At 39.4% G+C, this 20,729-nt stretch overlaps 3 protein-coding genes across 4 annotated transcripts; 1 reads left to right on the plus strand and 2 right to left on the minus strand.

The window, feature by feature from the left end:
* Nucleotides 1-436: 436 nt before the first annotated feature.
* On the minus strand, nucleotides 437-5,696 carry LOC130905382 (gastrula zinc finger protein XlCGF57.1-like). Of its 2 annotated transcripts, none has more exons than XM_057818725.1 (2): nucleotides 5,360-5,696; nucleotides 437-2,274 (listed from the first exon to the last, which is right to left on the minus strand). In XM_057818725.1, the coding sequence occupies exons 1-2, from the start codon at nucleotides 5,454-5,456 to the stop codon at nucleotides 899-901; spliced, it is 1,473 nt and encodes a 490-aa protein (XP_057674708.1). In that variant the 5' UTR covers nucleotides 5,457-5,696; the 3' UTR covers nucleotides 437-898. The 2 variants fall into 2 exon arrangements, with proteins under 2 accessions (XP_057674708.1, XP_057674706.1); XM_057818723.1 differs by having other exon boundaries at nucleotides 437-2,277.
* On the plus strand, nucleotides 5,660-12,870 carry LOC130905388 (gastrula zinc finger protein XlCGF17.1-like). Its single transcript, XM_057818735.1, has 2 exons — nucleotides 5,660-5,926; nucleotides 8,919-12,870. Exons 1-2 carry the CDS (start codon nucleotides 5,836-5,838, stop codon nucleotides 9,938-9,940), a joined length of 1,113 nt encoding a protein of 370 aa, XP_057674718.1. The 5' UTR covers nucleotides 5,660-5,835; the 3' UTR covers nucleotides 9,941-12,870.
* On the minus strand, nucleotides 11,035-18,723 carry dnlz (DNL-type zinc finger). The gene is made up of 3 exons (XM_057818752.1): nucleotides 18,467-18,723; nucleotides 14,914-15,053; nucleotides 11,035-13,228 (listed from the first exon to the last, which is right to left on the minus strand). Exons 1-3 carry the CDS (start codon nucleotides 18,698-18,700, stop codon nucleotides 13,069-13,071), a joined length of 534 nt encoding a protein of 177 aa, XP_057674735.1. The 5' UTR covers nucleotides 18,701-18,723; the 3' UTR covers nucleotides 11,035-13,068.
* Between the last annotated feature and the right edge of the window lie 2,006 nt (nucleotides 18,724-20,729).

A 20,729-nucleotide genomic window follows, 5' to 3' on the forward strand; every position in this document is an offset into this window, starting at 1 on the left:
CCCCTTTACTGGGCTGCGGGAGGAGGGATGGGCTGCGCTGCATCCCCCGGGCCCTCCCTCCCTCCCCGGGGGCCGTGGCCCTGTGTCGGCGCCCGCGTGGCGTCTCCGCTCGTCTGCGTGGCTGTTGCGTGCCCGGCGGGGCTCGCGTGTGGCTGGATGTAATTGAACGCGCTCGGGCGGGGGGTCCCGGTGCCGGGATTGGCGATGGGGCGGCGTAGGGTCGGTCGCCAACGGGCTTACACTCACAAGGGATTCACACGATTACTGGGTTCTAGATCACAGAGATAATTTGTGTAAACTCTACCCCTTTCTATCACTTAGCTAATATACTCCCCCACCTTCTCCCCCTCTTTCCCTGGTCAAAAGTCCCCCCACATGGTGTCAAATGGAAATACATTTAGCTGACGATAGCACCAACATATTAGTAGTTAGTGTAGTTAGGCGTTCAATGTCTTTCTTGTTGTTGTGTTTCTTCTCTTTCTTCCCTTGTGTTTATTTTCTTCTGTTCCCCCATAACCCCTTCCTGTTCGCTGTTTTGTCATAATAAATGAGGTATGTTGAATGATCACAAAGGGAGTATGTCAGACTCTCAATGTGAAACATTAAAACTGTTCAGACTATCCGGGCACTTAGAATTCCATTCTCTGTGTCAAACAGCTGAACGGGACAGGTTAAAAAAAAAAAAAAAGAATAATTTTAAAAATCGAGTTAGACTGCAGTCATGACTAGTTTTTATTTTTTCAGAACGTTAAACATTATAAGTTTTAGCTGCAGGCACTTTTTACCATGAAAGAAAATCAAGAGATGACGCTTATCCAAAATTGGGGCCTGTTTTTTTTTTTTTAGGGGGGTTGGGGGGTCACCCTATATTCAGGGTCATATAAATATGGAAATGATTTTAATCACATTTCTCTATTGTGTGAGTTCTTACGTGTACTTTCAAATTTCCATTTCGAGAGAATCTTTGGCCACAAACAGAGCAGGAAAAAGGCTTCTCGCCCACGTGCGTTTTCTTGTGACTCGTCAAGTTTCCCTTTAGAGAAAATTTTTGCCCGCAAATCGAGCAGGCGAACGGTTTCTCTCCGGTGTGCGTTCTCACGTGCGCTTTCAAGTGTCCCTTTGTCGAGAATGTTTTCCAACAGTCCGAGCAAGCGAACGGTTTCTCTCCGGTGTGTATTCTCATATGGATTTTTAAATAGCCCTTCACGATGAATGTCTGGCCACAAACGCTGCAGCCGAAAGGTTTACCACCATCGTGGGTTTTTGCGTGTATTTTTAAATAGCCCTTGGTTGTAAACTTTTGCTCGCAAACCGTGCAGGTGAAAGCTTTCTCGCCGGTGTGGGTTCTCACGTGTGCTTTCAAATGGGCCTTGAGAGAGAATCTTTGACCGCATTCCGAGCAGGCGAAAGGTTTCTCGCCGGTGTGAATTCTCCTGTGAATCCCTAAATGTCCCTTCTGGGAAAATCTTTTACCGCAAACAGAACACAAAAAGGGTTCCTCGCCAGTATGAGTTCTCATGTGAACGCCTATCTGTCCCTTCTGAGAGAATCTTTTCCCGCAAACGGAGCAGGAAAAAGGTTTCTCTCCCGTGTGGCTTCTCGTGTGACTCGTCAAATTTCCCTTTTGGGAAAACCTTTGGCCGCAAACCGAGCAGGCGAACGGTTTCTCGCCAGTGTGTGTTTTTGCGTGTGCCGTCAAATGGCTCCTCCGGGCGAATCTCTGACCGCAAGCCGAGCAGACGAAAGGTTTCTCCCCGGTGTGCGTTGTTGCGTGCGTCGCTAAACTATACCTTTGAGCGAATCGCTGACCGCAAACCGAGCAGACAAACGGTTTCTCCCCGGTGTGCTTTCTCGCGTGTATTTTTAAATGTGCGTCTTGAGTGAATCGCTTGCCACAAACTGAGCAGGAAAAAGGTTTCTCGCCGGCGTGACTTCTCATGTGCCTTTTCAAAAAAGACTTGTAGAAAAAACTTTTCCCACATTGGGAACATTTCCAGCGTTCGTCCGTTTGAGGCGAGCGGGATGCGCTGTCGTCGCTGTCTGATAGAGGAGCCATGAGGCCATCTGCATGTGATCCTTCTGTTAAGCGGCTGCTGTAAGGTGCTGGCCCTCCACTCCCCTCACTCGGACCTCCATCTTCACTCTTCAAAGGGTCACCAGTCACTAACAACTTGGTAACATCCTCCTCCTTCTCTTCCTCTTTGATTCGGGGATGTTGTTCCTCCTCCGTTTTGATGTAAAGGCGCCCCGGACCAAGATTTGATTTCCTTATGGCTGCTGGACAAAAGGTAACAATCTCATTTTCATTTTTGCCAAAATATTGAATGAGCATGTTTTATTGAAACAATTCGACATCATTCAACAATTTTCTACTTCATACGACATTTTTCAATCTTCTGTTGGCATTCGCCATTCACACACAATTTCTACAGAAATTGTATTCTCCAGTTTTGTTTCAAGGTCGCACTATGTAAAGTACGTAGCAGCTAACTTAGCTAAATTAGCCACACTCCATCCATTTATATTGGGTAATGTAAAGACACTTAATATTACGACTTCAATCTCGTGATATTATGGCATTTTTCTCATAATATTGCGACTTTATTCACGTTATATTAGGTAAAGTTATGTAACACGACTACCTTTTCCTTATAGTACTACAGTTGCGTGAAAAAGTATCTGCACTTTTGGAATTCCTCACATTTCAGCATAAAATCACCAACAAATGTTATCTGATCTTTGCAAAATCACACAGATGTAAAAACAGTGTCTGCTTTAACTAAATCCACCCAAACATTTGTTTTCCGTATTTTAATGAGGATAGAGTGCAAACAGTGACAGAATGGGAAAAAATAAGTAAGTGACCCATCACATTTAATATTTTGTCACACACCCTTTCTCCGCTATAACTTCAACCAGTCGCTTCCTGTAGCTGCAGATCAGTCTGGCACATCGATCAAGACTAATCTAGGCCCATTCGTCTCGACAAAACTGCTGTCGTTCAGTCAGATTCCTGGAATGTCCGGCATGAATTGCTGTCTTTAGGTCATGCCACAGCATCTCAGTGGGGTTCAAGCCTGGACTTTGACTTGGCCACTCCAGAACGTGTATTTTGTTCTTCTGAAACCATTCTGAAGTTGATTTACTTCTATGTTTTGGATCATTGTCTTATTAAAGCATCAATCCTCTTTTTAGCTTCAACTGTTTGACAGACGGCCTCAGGTTTTCTTTCAAAACCTTTGAATTCATTCTTTCATTAATGATTGTAACTTGTCCAGGCTCTGAGTCAGCAAAACAGCCCCAAATCATGATAATCCGTCCACCATGCTTCACGGTTGGGATGAGGTGTTGATGTTGGTGAGCTGTTCAGTTTTTTTCTCCACACATGACGTTGTGTATTACTCCCAAACAATTCAACTTTGGTTTCATCAGTCCACAAAATATTTTGCCAAAACTTCTGTGGAGTGTGCCTTTTTGTGAAAATTAAACTAGCAACAATGTTTTTTTAGACAGCGGTGGCTTTCTCCGTGGAATCCTCCCATGAACACCATTCTTGGCCATATTTTTACATATAGTTGTGTGTGCACAGTGATATTGGACTGTGCCAGTGATTTCTGTAAGTCTTTAGCAGACACTTTTTTACCTCTCTGAGTATTCTGCGCTGAACTCTTGGCGTCATCTTTGGTGGACACCCACTCCTTGGGATAGTAGTAACAGTGCCAAACTCTCTCCATTTGTAGACAACTTCTCTGACTGTCGATTGATGAACATCTAGACTTTTAGGTTTTGTACCCTTCCCCAGCTTTATACAAATCAACAGTCCTCGATCGTAGGTCTTCAAACAGCTCTTTTGACCGAGCCATGATGCACATCAGACAATGCTCCTCATCAAGACAATTCTTACCAGGTGTGTGTTTTATAGCGGGCAGGGCAGCTTTAAACCACTCATCAGTGATTGGGCACACACCTGACCTAAATTGTTTGGTAAAAATTGGTTTCAATTGCTCTTTTAAGTCTCCTTAGGCAGAGGGTTCACTTCCTTATTCCCCCGCCCCCCTTCTGTCATTGTTTTCATGCTATCCTCATTAAAATATGAAAACCTATAAATGTTTGGGTGATTTTAGTTAAAGTAGATGCTGTTTTTACATCTGTGTGATTTTGACAAAGAACAGATCACATTTGATGGTGATTTTTTGGAGAAATGTGAGAAATTCCAAGAGGTTCACATACTTTTTTTTATACCACTGCATGTAAAATTATGTTGCATTACAATAATTATGACTTTAATCTCATATATAATATTACAGCGTATCACTTTATCGCTGAAAAATTACTTTTTCTAATGATATTGACATTTTTCCTCCTGTTATTGCAACGCAAATATTTTATTCTCATAATATTTTAATTATTCTTTGAGTCGAATTTTTTTTCCTTTTTTTTTTTTATTTCATTTTTTAAAATCTATTACTCCATTGTAGATTCCTTTATTAAACTGTGACATCTTTTAAAAACGATAGTTCGATTCTTGGCTGGAGCATATCAATAACTAATTGGGGGGGAAAGTATCGTGATATACTGCAATATATTTCATTTACGCTCCTGTATTTCAGTGATAATCAAGACAGAAATACCAGGACAAGAAATTATTCAATGAGGCGTTCAAAGACAACGCGAAAATTTGTTGGTGAATATAACTAAAGATGTAAATAAAGTAGGGCTGTCAAAATTATCGCGTTAACGGGCGGTAATTACTTTTTTTAATTAATCACTTCACGTTAAAATATTTGACGCAATTAATGCACATGCCCCGCTCAAACAGATTATGATGACAGCAGTGTAATGTCCGCTTGTTACTTGTTTTTTTTTGTGTTTGACGCCCTCTGCTGGCGCTTGGGTCCAAATGATTTTATGGGTTTGGGGAGTGAGCATGGTGTAATTATTGACATCAACAATGGCGAGCTACTAGTTTATTTTTTGATTGAAAATTTTACAAATTTTAATAAAACGAAAACATTGAGGGGTTTTAATATAAAATTTCTATAACTTTTACTAACATTTATCTTTTAAGAACTACAAGTCTATCCATGGATCGCTTTAACAGAATGTTAATAATGTTAATGCCATCTTGTTGATTTATTGTTATAATAAACAAATACAGTACTTATATACCGTATGTTGAATGTATATATCCGTCTTATGTCTTATCTTTTCATTCCAACAATAATTTACAGAAAAATATGGCATATTTTAGAGGTAGTTTGAATTGTGATTAATTACGATGAATGAATTTTTAAGCTGTAATTAACTCGATTAAAAATTGTAATCGTTTGACAGCCCTAAAATAAAGATGTGAACCAACCTGCTGTGTTGAAGATAACTTCCTTCTTGTCCTCCTCCTCTTCTGCTCCACAAAATAACTCCTCGGAATTAGTTGCTGCTGTCCATCTTGTGCACATTTTCCCACACTTTGTTACTTCAGGTTGTGTTTTAGTACACCGTTTTGTTAGTTAGGTTAAACTTCAACAGGACACGAAATGTATTTTTCCCCAAAAAGTCGTTCGAATTCGAAAAGGAGCGTCTTTGTCTTGCGCATCTCAGTCGCCGAGCTTTGACGTCACTTCCGGCGCGCTTGTCGCAACCTAAACCGTCATCTGTTGGTTTCCCTGCGTCCTGAAGCGTCGATGCAGGATGCACAGCACTACTTGACCGGACCAAAACCTCATATGATCAACCTCGGTGGTCGCTTCAAGTCGTCTCAGTGCACGTGGAAGCTTCTCGGTCTACTTTAGCCTTGCTTAGTCGCTAAGCTACCAGAGGGACGCGTTCGGGACTAAAATGTGCGCGAGAAGAACAGCGGTAATGTTAGAGAAAGACTTCTGGGGAGCAAAGGAAGAGCCACGACGTCCACTTGCCTTCAATTGGCCAGGTTTGTTAAATTTTTCATCGAATATTGTTCGCGCTAGTTATCAGAGCAACTGCATAGTCCCTGACGATGAGAGGGCGTAGTTGCGCATGCGCATACTGGCTTTTCTCAAGTCAAAAGCTGCTTTCACACTGACTCAAATTCTGGGGCTTGTTTGCCTAATTTCGTTTTATTTTGTTTTGCCTCTTGTATAGCTTTTTTTTACCCATTGGAGCCATTGAAGGCAATAGACGTCAAATCCCTTTGGATTGGGAAGGGCGAACGAGCGAATGTTTAATTTACTATCGCCCCTCCCAATCGAAATTTGTAGACCAGGGGTCCCCAAACTTTTTCCTGTGAGGGCCACATAACTTTTCCCTTCTCTGATGAGGGGCCGGTGTCAGTTTGTAACAGAAAAGGTGTGACGATTGCAGGAGTGCCTAAATGTAAAAATGTATTGTTTTTCAGAAAGCTACAATCAAATAACCCTTTCTGGATTCTTCACGAAACAAAAGTAAAAAAAATATATATATATATATATATATATATATATATATATAATATTATATAATATAATAATTTCACGATTAATTAAATAAATAATAACCAAATAACCCTCTCTGGTTTCTTCACAGAAAAAAGCCAGGAAATAAATAACACTAATATATATATATATATATAGTTCAGGGGGCCGGACCAAATGTGTAGACGGGCCGTATCCGGCCCGCGGGCTGTAGTTTGGGGACCACTGTTGTAGACCATTAATGGCAGCCAATGAATCAATAGTAAATCTCCTATTTTTATGTTATTTTCATACCTTTTTGAATTACAAAAAGAAAAATTATTTGATAAATTCAATACAAATCTTTTTCTATTCTTTCTTCAGTAGCTATTTATTTATTTAATATATTATTTGAAATACAAAAACAATTTTGATTATTTTTTAAATGTTATATATTTGTTATATAAAAACATTATGTTATGTATATAATTGTATATGGCGGAAAACACTCATGTGACTTGAAGTTCCGCTCTGAAACCCCCAATTCAGCCAACTTTCAAAATTGTCCGATATGCACGTGTGATACATCATTGGAAAGCTTAAAACCTCAATTTTCTGGAGGAAGAAAAAATTTGAACAGGAGGGCATTTGAGAATTTTTTTTTTTTTTTAAACAGCAAAACCCTATCTGGAGGTGAGAGCACACGAGAGCAGAATTACAGACGCCATGACTTTAACGAAATATTATCGCGTACTTACCTTGTTTCAATCCAAAAACTCCAGGTAGCATGTATCACTGAGTGTCAAGACACATCTGTGAATGGCCATAACTGAATTTTGGGGGGATTTTAGGGGTTAAACATGGTAATATAACAAGGGTTGCGATGCAGAATTCGCAGACATCAAAGAGTGGTCGAGATTTTCTATTTCATATATTTACCTTTTTAAACGTTTTTTTCCAATTTTTCTTTGTTTGGATCGATTATTTATCATCGAACATATCGGAAAAAATGCGACAGAACAAAAAAAAAATACAATTAAGCGATAGTTATGAGGTGAATATCCGTTACTTTTTTACAGACACCATTTTTTTTCATTGTGACATAATTTGTTTAAAAGTTTAAAATATGCGAGTGATTAATTTTTTAAAGTCTTTTTTATTTTTTAAACGAAATATTAGACATCAATTAATGATTCTAAGCTAAAAACAACTGACATTTTAAATAATAAATATAATTAATTACCTTCATTTTATGGCTGGGTTGAAACAAAAGGGGTTGCGCGATGTCTGTAAACTGGGGTTTTCAGGGTAAAACGGGCAAATTAAAAATCATTCGGGGGCTTCATGCGCCATGAATCTGCTATGGCAGCATATAGACACATTGTTCTATCCAACACAACAGTTGTTTTGGCTTAAAATACAGCAGTTTCTTTTAAAGAGGAGTGCAAGAGCAGAAACGGCTTTTTCAGTTTTTTTGTTTCAACCTAGCCATAAAAAAAGGGTAAGTAGTCGTATTTATTATTCGAAATGACTGTCATTTTTAGCTTAGAATCATTAATTGATGTCTAATATTTTGTTTAAAAAAAAAAAAAACTACTTGAAAAAATTATTCACTCGCATATTTTAAACTTTTAAACAAATTACACCAGAATGAAAAAATTAGCGTCAATAAAAAGTCACAGATATCTACCTCATAACTATCGCTTAATTGTATTTTTTTCGTTACTGTCGCATTTTCCCCAATATTTTAGATGATAAATAATCGATCCAAACAAAGACAAATTTTTAAAAAAAAAAAAGTTTTGAAAGGGTAAATATATGAAAATGAAAATCTCGACCACTTCTTGATGTCTGCAATTTCTGCATCGCGACCCTTGTTATATAACCATGTTTCAACCATAAAATCCCCCCAAAATCCGGCTGTGGCCATTCACAGCTGTGTCTTGACACTCAGTGATACATAGTCCATGGAGTTTTTGGATTGAAAAGAGGTAAGTACGCAATAATATCGCGTTAAAATCATGGCGTCTTTAATTATGCTCTCGCATGCTCTCACCTTTTAGTTTGGGTTTTGCTGTTTAAAAAACAAACAAAAAAAAAACAACAACAAATGCCCTCCTGTTGAAAATGTTTCTTTCCCCAGAAAACTGAGATTTGAAGCTTTCCAATTATGTATCACACATGCATATAGGACAGTTTTGAAATTTGGCCAAATTGGGGGTCTCAGAGCGGAACTTCAAGTCACCTGAGTGCATATGGCGGAAACACCCAGGTGACTTGAGTGTTTTCCGCCAAATACATATATAACTCTACCAACTGATGGCCAAACACTCTGCTTCATCATTAAGAGCAAGTGGTCCAGGTCCTAAAGGTGCAAAACGGCCCCAGACCATCACGCTAGCTTTTCTCATAGCCCCACTGTTGCTCTTTTCTTCTCCTAGGTGGAATTTTTGAGAGGATTCGCTAATATGTTAACGGAGGAGTAAATTAGGTTTGTCTTTTTGTGTTTTGCAGACATGAAAGAGGAAGCAGATGAGTTTGAATCCCCTGATTTTAAAGGGGAAGAGTGGCGCCACATTAAAAAGGAAGAGTCCGAGAGCCTTTTTATCAAAGAGGAAGAAGGGGACAAAAGTCCGAGTGAGGTGAACAGAGGGGCCGACCCTCCCGGCTCCCGCGCAGACGGCTTGATAGCGCCGCTACCAGAAAGCGACGCCGCCACATCGCACTCTCCTCACGCAGACGGCGAAGAGACCGAAGACGACGGTGACGAGAAACGCTGGAAATGCTCCGCGTGTGAAAAAAGCTACGGCTACGAGTCCGCTTTGAAAAGGCATTGGAGGAGCCACAGCGGAGAGAAACCTTTCCCCTGCCCAGTTTGCGGTCAAAGATTCTCCCAGCAGGGAAACTTAAAAAGACACACGAGAAGCCACTCCGGAGAGAAAAGTTTCGCCTGCCCGGATTGCGGTCGACGGTTCACCGGGAGGGGGAGCCTGCTAAGTCACGCCAGGACGCACACCGGAGAGAAACCTTTTGCCTGCTCGCTCTGCGCCCAGACATTCTCCAATAAGGAGAAACTGCTACGTCACGTCAGAACGCACACCGGAGAGAAACCTTTTGTCTGCTCAGATTGCGGGCAAAGATTCTTTGAAAGGGGAACTTTAAGAATACACGCACGGACTCACACCGGCGAGAAACCTTTCGCATGCTCGCTTTGCGGCCAAAGATTCTCTCAGAAGGGAAGCTTAGGGATTCACATGAGAACACACACAGGCGAGAAAACCTTCCAATGCCCCGTTTGTTTGAAAAGTTTCTCTGAAAAGGGAACTTTGATAAGACACGCGAGAACGCACACGGGCGAGAAACCTTTTTCCTGCTCCGTCTGCGGTCAAAGATTCGCTGAGAAAGGAACTTTAAAAAGGCACGCGAGGACGCACAGTGGAGAGAAACCATTCGTTTGCTCCGTTTGCGGCCAAAGCTTTTCTGATAAGGGAACTTTAAAAAGACACGTGAGAACGCACGACCGCGACAAACCTTAATTTTTTCAGTCCCGACGGAACATGTCCAATTATGTGGCGTCCAATCATCCTTCTGCTGTGAACTGAAATGACTTCATCAATAGTAGACGTCCAATCCATTTGAAGTGGTGCTTGAAATTCTTGAAAATGCTTGGATTTTAATGAGTGCTGCAATGATTAATTGATTAATTCGATTTGAGAAATTCGAGTATTTGTTTAGAGTGGCGTTGTAATGGTTTGTTTTGAAAGTCTTTGCAGTTTTATTGATATGCGCGGTTAAACTGTCCTCCAGAGCAGGGCCAGCCCAGCCTATACGCAGACTATGCAGCTGCTTAGGGCCCCTGAGCACTAGGGCCCCCCCAATCTGGCAATTGTTTAATTTATATTCTATTTTGTTTACTAGTTTGCTTTGTTTGACTTTTATGAGTTTTGATACTTGATTACAAGCTCAAAAAAAAAATAAAAGTTCTTCCTTAACTTCTTTCTTTCCCATTTTAGAAAAAGGTTTGCCGCTATCTACTGTAAGTACTGACAATCATTTGGGGTGAGAAGTTTGAAGTATGCAGTGCAACAAAATCTGATTAATATACAAAATATGGACGTGTGGGTTGGATTGCATGTATGGGTTTCACAGTACATTGTGAGGAAATGGTGGGCCAAAAATATGGGCCCCTTTGCATTATTTTGCTTAGGGCTCGCAAATGGCCTGGGCCAGCCCTGCTCCAGAGGCAAAGTGAATACAACAAAACTCATTTAACATGGCTGAGTCCAGCTGCTTCCAGTTAAGACAAACAGAAGTTTTTGTTTAAGCTAATATGTTTTTTTTTTTTTTTAATGCATTTGTAATTTAGTTTATAGGTGTATTTAGCCGTTTTTAGTACTGGTGCTTTTTGAGGTGTGTTTTGGGTCATTGTCCTGCTGGAAGACTATGACCTGTGAGAGAGACCCAGCTTCCTCACACCGGGCCCTACATTATGCTGCAAAATTTGTTGGTAGTCTTCAGACTTCATAATGCCATGCACACAGTCAAGCAGTCCAGTACCAGAGTTAGCAAAGTAACCCCAAAACATCAGGGAACCTCCTCCATGTTTGACTGTGGGGACCGTGTTCTTTTATTTGAAGGCCTCGTTTTTTCCCTGTAAACTCTATGTTGATGCCTTTTCCCTCTTTTGTCTCATCATCGTTTTTTGGCTTTCTCATGCAAGTTTGGCAAACTCCAGCCTAGCTTTTTTACATCTCTGGTTCAGAAATGGTGTCTCCCTGGGAATCCTACCATAGACACCCTTTTCATTCAGATGCAGATGGATAGTATGGGTTGACACTGTTGTACCTTCGGACTACAGGACAGCTTGATCTTGTTTGCTTCCTTCAGATGTTAGTCGGGGTGCTTCATCCACCATCCGCACAATCTTTCGTTGAAATCTGTCATCAATTTTTCTTTTCCGTTTACATCTAGGGAGGTTAGCCACAGTGCCATGGACTTAACACTTATTGATGACACTGCGCACATAAGACAGAGAAACATTCAGGTCTTTGAAGATGGACATGTAGCCTTGAGATTGCCCCTGATGCTTCCTGATAAATTTTGCTTCTCAAGTCCTCAGACAGTTCTTTGGTCTTCTTTATTTTCTCCATGCTCAATGTGGTACACACAAGGACACAGGACAGAGGTTGAGTCAACTTTAATCATTTTAACTGGCTGCAAGTGTGATTCAGTTATTGCCACCACTTGCTATGTGCCACAGGTAAGTAACAGATACTGTTAATTACACACATTATAGAAGCATCACATGATTTTTCAAAGGGTGCCAATACTTTTGTCCAATCCATTTTTTGGAGTTTTCTGTAAAAAAAATTTTTTTAAATTCCCATTCTCTTTTGTTTTTTCATTGCAAGCAAAATCAATGAAGATATTACTACCAAAGCATTTGTTATTACAATCATTTTCTGGAAGAAATTGAGCATTATCTGACAGAATTGCTGGAGTGCCAATACTTTTGGCCAGCACTGTATATTCATAAACATCTAAATCATTTATCATATCGATATGTAAATCTTCATTTGGGTGAAACTACATACTTACCTAACATGCAAATTCAAATATCTGGAAGTTAAAAAATGAAAGCTCAGAGTGCGTTTACGTTGTAAAATGATTACTAAAACTTACTCAATGACGGCACTTGGCTCTTGGACATGAATCAGTGTGATAATAATATCTATGTAAAAATACACATTTGAAGAAACTAGGTACATTTTAAGTTTGGACACTTGTTGCCTGTGTAGTAGTTACTATGACAAGCCAGGAGGGGGCTCAGTCGAACTGCTCTCCGTACGTACTGGTGATGCAAGCAGAATGTGCACAACATCCCTTCCCCTTTGGTTTGCCGGATCGCCAAGGAAAATCATACTGCGTTATCATACAAATGTTGGTTTTAGCATCTGTGTTTTCTGATTTAACAAACTACCCATCAGTGTTGTTAATCAATTAGTTACAAATTACTTCTCCGAAAAAGTAATTGCGTTACTAACTCAGTTACCTGAATGTAAGAGTAATTAGTTACACTCTACCTCTTTCAATCACTTCGCTTATAGACACCCCCACCCCCGTCCCCCTCTTTCACTGGCCAATAGGCCCCCACATGGTGTAAACCGGAAATACATCTCGCTGACGATGGCACCAGTATATTAATAATCAGTCTAGATGTTCTATGCATTTCTTGTTGTTGTTTGTGTATGTGTTTCTCTTCTTTCTTCTCTTGTGTTGCTTTTCTTCTGTCCCCCATAATCCCTTCCTGTTCACTGGTTTGTCATAATAAATAGGTATTTTGAATGATATCAGACTCTCAATGTGAAACATTAAAACTGTTCAGACAACCCGGGCACTTAGACTTCCATTCTCTGTGTCAAATAGCTGAACAGGAAAAGTTTAAAAAAAAAAAAAAAAAGTAAAATTAACAACACTTCTGGAGAGTATCAAAATGTTCAGAGCAGCAATGTAGGGCCTCGTGATAGAAAACAGAAAACTTTCACCCAAGAATATAAGTGGTAAAAAGCCAAAGTTACTTTGTGGCCAATATAAAAACAGCTTATTTTAAAAGCCGCCCTAGTTCGTGCATGACTGAAAACATCCCACGTGATGATGCATACATTCATGCGTCTTTATCAGAGTCCTCCTCATTCGTCTTTTCCCGATGAGGCTCAAGCTGTGGTTTCTCCTTGCCAGACTCAGTCGGGATTGCTTGAAGAGCTTCACTTCCTTGCAGCCTCTTTACCGTCTCTCCTTTGGCAGCCAGGATCTCCTCGATGTTCCTGAAAGACGGCATATCAAGTCCAATTTACTTCTATTTAGGATGTTAATAAACCAAAAAGTTTTTTTTATCATTGCCAGTGTCATTCCACTTGAAAAATAGGCCTTCACTTTTCTGATTTCCTGCAACACATCAAGTAGTAACTGTAATTTACTTTTTGAAAGAAACATCACGTGCTCAAAACTGCTGATCATTCAGCATATTCAGGTAGTCAACTGACTTGTACTGTAGCAAATAGGCATGATCACTTCACCCCCCCCCCCCCACAATAAAGGCATTTGAAAATAGGTGTGTGACAAAATATTGAATTGGTGATATATCGTGATACTTTGTATCCCAAAAGGTTATCAATATGCTCCTGCCAAGAATCGAGATATCGTTTTAAAAAGGTGTCAATGTTAAAAAAAAAAAAAAGGAACCAACAAGTTATCATCAAAATCCTCCACCATAATACAACACCTAGCAAAAAGTATGCGATCACCAGTCACGGACAAGCACTCACTCAGACATTTCATCGTGCAGAACGAAGTCAGATAAAAAGCTTGAAAAAATAATTAGTTCAAAAGTGCAACTCTTTTGCATTCAGAAACACTAAATGAATTTTTAAAAAAAACATTCTGGTGGTCAGTAAATGTTAATTTTATAGAGCAAGTGCAGGGAAATATATATGGAATCACTCCATTTTAAGCGGGAAAAAATGGAATCGTGAGAAACAAACAAAGAAATAACAATCAAAACACATCTCTAGTATTTAGGAGCACCACCTCTGGCTTTTATGACAGCTTGCAGTCTCCGAGGCATGGACTTGTGTATTCTTCAGCAAATTGGTGCCAACTCTCTTTGATTGTAGTTGCCAGATCATCCTTGCAGGTCGACCATTTTTTTTCTATTTCCACCACAGGTTTTCAATATGTTACGATCTGGGCTATTTGCAGGCCATGACATTGACTGGATGAGTCTTTCTCCAAGGAATGCTTTAACAGTTTTAGCTCTGTGGCATGATCCATTGTCATCTTGGAAAATGACAAACATATTTTCAATTGAAGGGATAAGAAATCTGTCTAAAATGTCAATGTAAACTTGTGCATTTATTGAAGATTTAACCAAAGCCATCTCCCCAGTGCCTTTGCCTGATATGCAGCCCCATATCATAGAGTATTGAGGGAATTTTGATGTCTTCTTCAGGCAATCATCTTTGTAAATCTCACTGGAACGGCACCAAACAAAAGTTCCAGCATCATCACCTTGTCAAGAGTCAAGAATCTGCATTGGAGAAGGTGATGATGCTGGAACTTGTGTTTGGTGCTGTTCCAGTGAGACCTTAAATGGCCCAAAATGACCTAATTGCCTGGCATTGACTGCCACTGACAGCCATAGAAGTTTGAAGTGGGAGGGATGGCACCCTCCCAGTTCAAATGGATTGGACGTCTACTAGTGATAAACTAATTCCAATTCACACTAGAAGCTTGTTTTTCTGTTAATTAGTGGTTTGTAGAATATCCTAGAATGATTTCCTGACCAATGTATCGATAATCGTTGTATCGGCATATCGTCAGATCGTCATTATCGTGAGCTTTGTATCGCAAATCGTATCGTATAGTGAGGTACCAAGAGGTACCCACTCCTATTTGAAAAGGTTTAAGAGTTGGGACACACTTTTTAAAAAAAAAAAGGATTGTAACTAACCTTTTCCCTTCCAGATCTGAAAACCAGCCCAAATTATCAGCAATCACATGGTGATTTTTGCATTCCGGACACGTCACGATCACCACACCATTGTGATAAGCTTGCTTGGAGATCTTCTGTGTGGATCTGGTGGAGCACACCTACAAGTAGATATTTCTAAATGTTTAAAAATGGTATTTTTAAGGTGACTGCACAGGACTTTGAAATAATAATACATTGAGAACAAGATTTTGAAAACTGGGTGATAAACAAAAGTACTGTGGGAATCGTATTCTTGTCTCTTTTGTTTATTGTTTCTCAATATTTTCAAGTAAAATTTTCGGGACAGCGAAAATATCTTGGCATATGAAAACAGAATTCTTAAAATGTCTTAGTTAATTACAGATTTAATTATTGCTAATTTGTTTTTCCAAATAAAAACCGATTTCAAAAGGGATGTAAAAATGAAATAACTTTGTTACTCAATATGTTTTTCAATTGCTTTCTTAATACAGTGAAATTATACTATCCCTATATTAAAAATAAATTTTAAAACACCTGAAAATATTGCAGTTTTAATTAATTGAGTTCATTCAAAAATGATGATTTATTTGAACTAGGGCTGCAGCTATCGATTATTTCCGACAAATTTTAATAAAACGAAAACATGAAGAGGGGTTTTAATATAAAATTTCTATAACTTGTACTAACATTTATATTTTAAGAACACCAAGTCTTTCTATCCGTGGATCACTTTAAGAGAATGTTAATAATGTTAATGCCATCTCGTTGATTTATTGTTATAATAAACAAATACAGTACTTATTAGAGGCGTGCAAAATTTCCGATTCTTAGATTATTCGCGATTCGACCGTGGAAGATTCGAGAACGATTCACAAACATCCAAATTCCGATTATTGAATTATACCAGGTAAAACGGAAGTAAAACACAGTCAGCGCGATCTTTGGGACGCAATGAGGAAGGGACCGAGAGTAAATATCATGTTCAACTCATGCCGCTAGATAAAAAAACAATCATACCTGACTGCGGCCGACAGCCACTACAAACAACGCCCAGTTGCTAGTTGCTACAAACATACAGCTACAGTAGATATCATATATATGTAGAACTAGATGCAAAATGACATACGACGGCGGTGTTACAACATGTATTATTGAACCGAGGTGCGAAATGACAGACTTTCCGGCGTTAGTAAACAGCCGCCATCTTAAAGCAGTACTAAAGCAGTGACTTCCCTAGAAGGCTCTGTTGTAGCGAACCTAATGAACTTTTTATCTAAAATACTCCTAAATCTGCAGAATCTTGTCTTGAATCTATCTTTAAATGATGAAATAGTTTTAAAACTTTGACAAAAGTAGACAGAAGGGAAATTATGGAATAACGGGAGCAATTTTAACAACTATAACAGTTGACAACATTAAATTAATTGAATGTAGTTTAAAGCTGCTGATACAGAATAGGGACTGGAGTATTTTATTTACTGTTATTTTGTGTATTTGTTTACTGTTATATGCCAACTTGATACTGAAATAGTAGTTTGGTTTAGCCTGAGAGGATTTTTGAACAATTTTGGAACTAATGTACAAAACATTAAAAAAAAAAAAAAAAAAGGAGGGGGGTGCCCAGATTCCCAGCTCTAGTACTTATGTACCGTATGTTGAATGTACAGTGGGGAGAACAAGTATTTGATACACTGCCAATGTGTCATTGGCAGTGTATCAAATACTTGTTCTCCCCGCTGTATAGTATATCCATCTTGTGTGATAGTGTCTTATCTTTCCATTCCAACAATAATTTACAGAAAAATATGGCATATTTTATAGATTGTTTGAATTGCGATTAATTACGATAAATTATTTTTTAAGCTGTAATTAACTCGATTAAAAATTGTAATCATTTGACAGCCCTAAATTTTTTTTGTTAATTTTATTACTGACACTGCATTTCGGGGTCTTCAACATGTCGTGCCCCCCCACCCCACCCCAAAAGTCAAACTACACCTATGAGCATAGACCCTACTCACCAACGCCACAAAATGACGTGTCGCTGTATCCGGCTGCCATATCGTCCGTCATTGTTTAGCCCTATTCTCAATGGTTTCAATTAGTCGTGCAATTTATAGTGCAATTCATGGAAGCCCCGGTGTTATCCGACGCTGTAAACTCATTGGATGCGTTGCATAAAAGGCGTTATGTGGAAAAGCTTCAGTTTATCCATTCGCCAGATACATATTTGATGCCTAAATCGATGTTTTTCGACCCGCTGTCTTTGCCGTCTCTGCCTGACATCTACTACCCCGATATCTACAACTATCTTGTCCACAGAAACTCAGCCAATTCTCAAGAAACTTTGAAAAACTTTAAGAGCAGCACTCTAAGCAACATTACCCCGTGTGACCCTTTACTTCCAATTTTCTAAAATGGCGACAATCAATAAAAAAAAAAAAGTTGACTCCGACGCGTCAAGGATAGGTGCATATTGGACTATTTCTTCAATAAAACACGCAACAACTGTGTCTGCCTCATTTGCAAAGAGACAGTCGCGGAAGATATGCAACGAGAAATTAAAGCAACTTGAAGCTAATTTAATTTCACAGCAGCAGTATTTCGCAAGAGCCTGATGGTCGAAAGAGAACGCCACAAAGGCGAGATTGTTGAAATTATGAATTAAAAATAATAATAATAAAGCAAATGTGACACACAGAAGGGCTTGCTAAAATTTCTTTAAATGTATTGTTCTACGTAAATCAGCCCAGGTAGCTCCCCACATTTTTACCACACCAAATCTGGCCCCCTTTGCAAAAAGTTTGGACACCCCTGTTTAACCGATGATCCGTCGACGAGGCCATCTTCTTTCACTTGTTACCAGCTAAATATTATTCAAAAAATAAAGATGGTGGAAGAAATAAGCATCCTGAATTTGAAACGGTATGTTGTCAGCGATTAGCCTCGCAATGATCTTAATTGTGGTTATCAGCCCAAAACCCTCTAAATATATATTAAATGCATCTTACCAGATATAAAATGACTACTACATAATCTGTGGTAATCGTTTGGAGCCCAGTTTTCTCGTCGAATTGCAGCAGTCCATCTCGCTCTCGGAATACGGTAGAACTTCAAGTCTCTCTGTCTATCTTCTCTGTTATTGCAACCGACCGCCACACACGCCTTCACCATTTTGATTATTGATGTTAACGAGCAGAAAAACACGCCATAACAGGAGGAATTTACGTAGCGGTAATGCATCAACACGACGAGTTGACGGACAATATGGCGCGGGGGCGTGGTTGTGACGTCACGTGAGTATGGTCTATTGGTCGAGTCGCATCAAGTGTGACAACTAACCCATTGGGACTAGCAACCTCCTTCTCCCTTACACTGGTCAGCATTTGACAAGGTTGTGTGGCCGCAACCTTTTTCTGTATTAAAATGAAAATGTATGGCGTCATATTACACATGGCATGCATCTATTACAATGACAGTAATCAAACGGTCATTAAAAAAACGATACAACGAACATACTATAAATGTGAATTATAAAAGACATTTGTACCTTGCATGTGTACACCAGGTGGTAATGAGTAGACTGTATCTTCCCTATAGCATCACTCGAGTAGAACCTCCAAGTGGGCTGGACTCTTTTAAAGTGTGGCTGAAGACGGCTCGTACAACGCTCCAAAGAAGGTCCGGAAAAACACGAAAGACGCCGCGAAAGCTGAGAGAAAAGCAGCATCGAGTGTGACATCTGTCGCGGATGTAATCGAGTGAAACAGCAGTGGAGCGCCATGACAGGGACGTCACGTGTTTACATTCTTGTTCTTCTTCTCGTGTTTTTTTTTATAGCGGTATGTGCTTTACCGCCACCTCTTGAACTGGAGTCTCAACTACGATCCGTTATCATTTTTCCACAAAAAAGACGACGGCGCTCGATTAGTGCTGCTACTCGTGCTTTGGTGGTTCTTTATCAGGTGCTTCTCAAACACCAATTGGTTTTCCATCTGCAACGAGCCAAATTGGAACCATGTCATACATTAGACTTTTTACCACACACATAATCTGGAACCAAGGGCATAGGTTTGATCTCAACATTGGTAGGGACGATATGGCATAATGTCAAGTTCAAAAATAGACCCTTAGGTAGACATTTGTAAAATTACCCAAAAATAAGGAGAGAAGACACTCAGTTTTCTTGGGCAAGGAGAGCAAGGAGTGACTACACAGTGAAATGCTAGATTACGCTGTATAGTCACCAAAATTGATCTAAGGATAAAAACCTCCTTGCTCTTTTTATTAGGGGTTTGTCCTAACACAGAAGGGTGCCGCCCTAAAGGGAGGGGGAAAGCAAGCTGGAGACACCCATGTGATTTTGGTTGGCTATGTGTGAGCATGTAGGTGGAACTAACTAAATACATGTGTGTAAGCAAGGGCACAGGTAAAGTGGTCAGAATGACCCAGACACTTCAGTTATGCAATGCTGCGGCCATCGAAGATGTCCTCGAATGGAAAATTGTCCTCGAAAGTCTAGACGAAAGTCTAGACGTAAGATGCTGAAGATGTCCTAGAAGGCCTAGTTACGCAATGTTGCGGCCATGAAGCAAGGCAGTTGTCACCTCGACCCTCTTTAACACTTTGTAACACTTAAACATTAACTTAAACAGCCTAGTATAGCAAGCAATAATCATTTACTGGTTATATCAAATAAGAAAAAATATGGCAATATGTATTATGTATGTATTAGGTATATATGAGCACAAGCAAATATTCAATCAATCAAGCAAATATTCAATCAACCCTCGATAATTAACTCAACACATAACCTGCATATACACTTTTTACTTTGGACGGGACATTCTTAATGATCAATGCGAAATAAATCTGTATTGACTTCTATTAACTGTTATATGTATTGGTTCAGCCTACACCGTTCAATTCAAACCTTTGTTTTCAAAAATTAGTAGAAGAAACATTTTGAAAACTAGGCAAAATTTCTGGATTTTATGAGCAAATTTAAATTGCATTATTTGAACATAAATTATTTTAACATACACAATAAATGCAAGCTTGTTAATCATCTCTTAACTATCCAGGTATGCAAAAAAATAAACATTAGTCTTAAGACAACTCCACATTGTCCGAATAAAGAAATTCAATATAACTGAAAAAACTTCCTTTGGCAGGGAATAACAAAAAAAAAAATTTTTTTTTAAAATGTAGCTGTCCTTCAGGTAAAGAAGTACTGCTTTTGTCCACAAGCACAGCCAAACTCAACAAAAAAATTAAATCTCCAGTGGGCTGACCACAGAAATAAAATAAAAAATAAAATGGGGGAGAAGGGCGTAAAACTCGGTTCACTGCGTTTCTCCCAGTTTAATTAACGTTAACAGTAGAAAACACATACAGGAGAACACTTCTCTCTAAGCAGCTACCTACTCAAGTTTTGCAGGTTAGCAAGTTCACACAGTTTAATGTTATGCTAACTCTGATGCAGGTTGGACTTTCAGTAGCAAAATTAGTGGTGTGTTCCCCACTTCCACAAAATTGACGTCTTTTTACATTTCTTACAGTGGCTGCTGCTGGCTGAAAAAAATAAAAAACTTCCAATATCCCTAATATCTAATGTCTGTGAGTGGGTGTTTGTGTGTGGGGGGTGAGGGTGCGGGGGGGTCAAGTCGTCAGCCAATCAAATGTGCATTTAAGAGAAAAAAAAATGGGCCGGCACATTTAGCAAGTGAAAAGAGGTACATTTAAGTCTGAACATAATAAAAATAATTCACCTAATAATGGTGGGGTCAGTTACAAAAATTAAAACATATAGA

This window comes from Corythoichthys intestinalis, chromosome 17 (genome assembly GCF_030265065.1).
Source record: "Corythoichthys intestinalis isolate RoL2023-P3 chromosome 17, ASM3026506v1, whole genome shotgun sequence".
NCBI lineage: Eukaryota > Metazoa > Chordata > Actinopteri > Syngnathiformes > Syngnathidae > Corythoichthys > Corythoichthys intestinalis.

What these genes read in the sequence shown, in the direction of transcription:
- LOC130905382 (XM_057818723.1), bottom strand. Translation starts at nt 5,456, where the DNA reads ATGTGCACAAGATGGACAGCAGCAACTAATTCCGAGGAGTTATTTTGT. An exon ending in AGTTATCTTCAACACAGCAG is followed by an intron (nt 2,278 to 5,359) that starts GTTGGTTCACAT and finishes CCTTTTGTCCAG; the next exon opens with CAGCCATAAGGAAATCAAAT.
- LOC130905388 (XM_057818735.1), top strand. Translation starts at nt 5,836, where the DNA reads ATGTGCGCGAGAAGAACAGCGGTAATGTTAGAGAAAGACTTCTGGGGA. An exon ending in ACTTGCCTTCAATTGGCCAG is followed by an intron (nt 5,927 to 8,918) that starts GTTTGTTAAATT and finishes TGTGTTTTGCAG; the next exon opens with ACATGAAAGAGGAAGCAGAT.
- dnlz (XM_057818752.1), bottom strand. Translation starts at nt 18,700, where the DNA reads ATGGCGCTCCACTGCTGTTTCACTCGATTACATCCGCGACAGATGTCA. An exon ending in ACCTGGTGTACACATGCAAG is followed by an intron (nt 15,054 to 18,466) that starts GTACAAATGTCT and finishes ATCTACTTGTAG; the next exon opens with GTGTGCTCCACCAGATCCAC. An exon ending in TCAGATCTGGAAGGGAAAAG is followed by an intron (nt 13,229 to 14,913) that starts GTTAGTTACAAT and finishes GCCGTCTTTCAG; the next exon opens with GAACATCGAGGAGATCCTGG.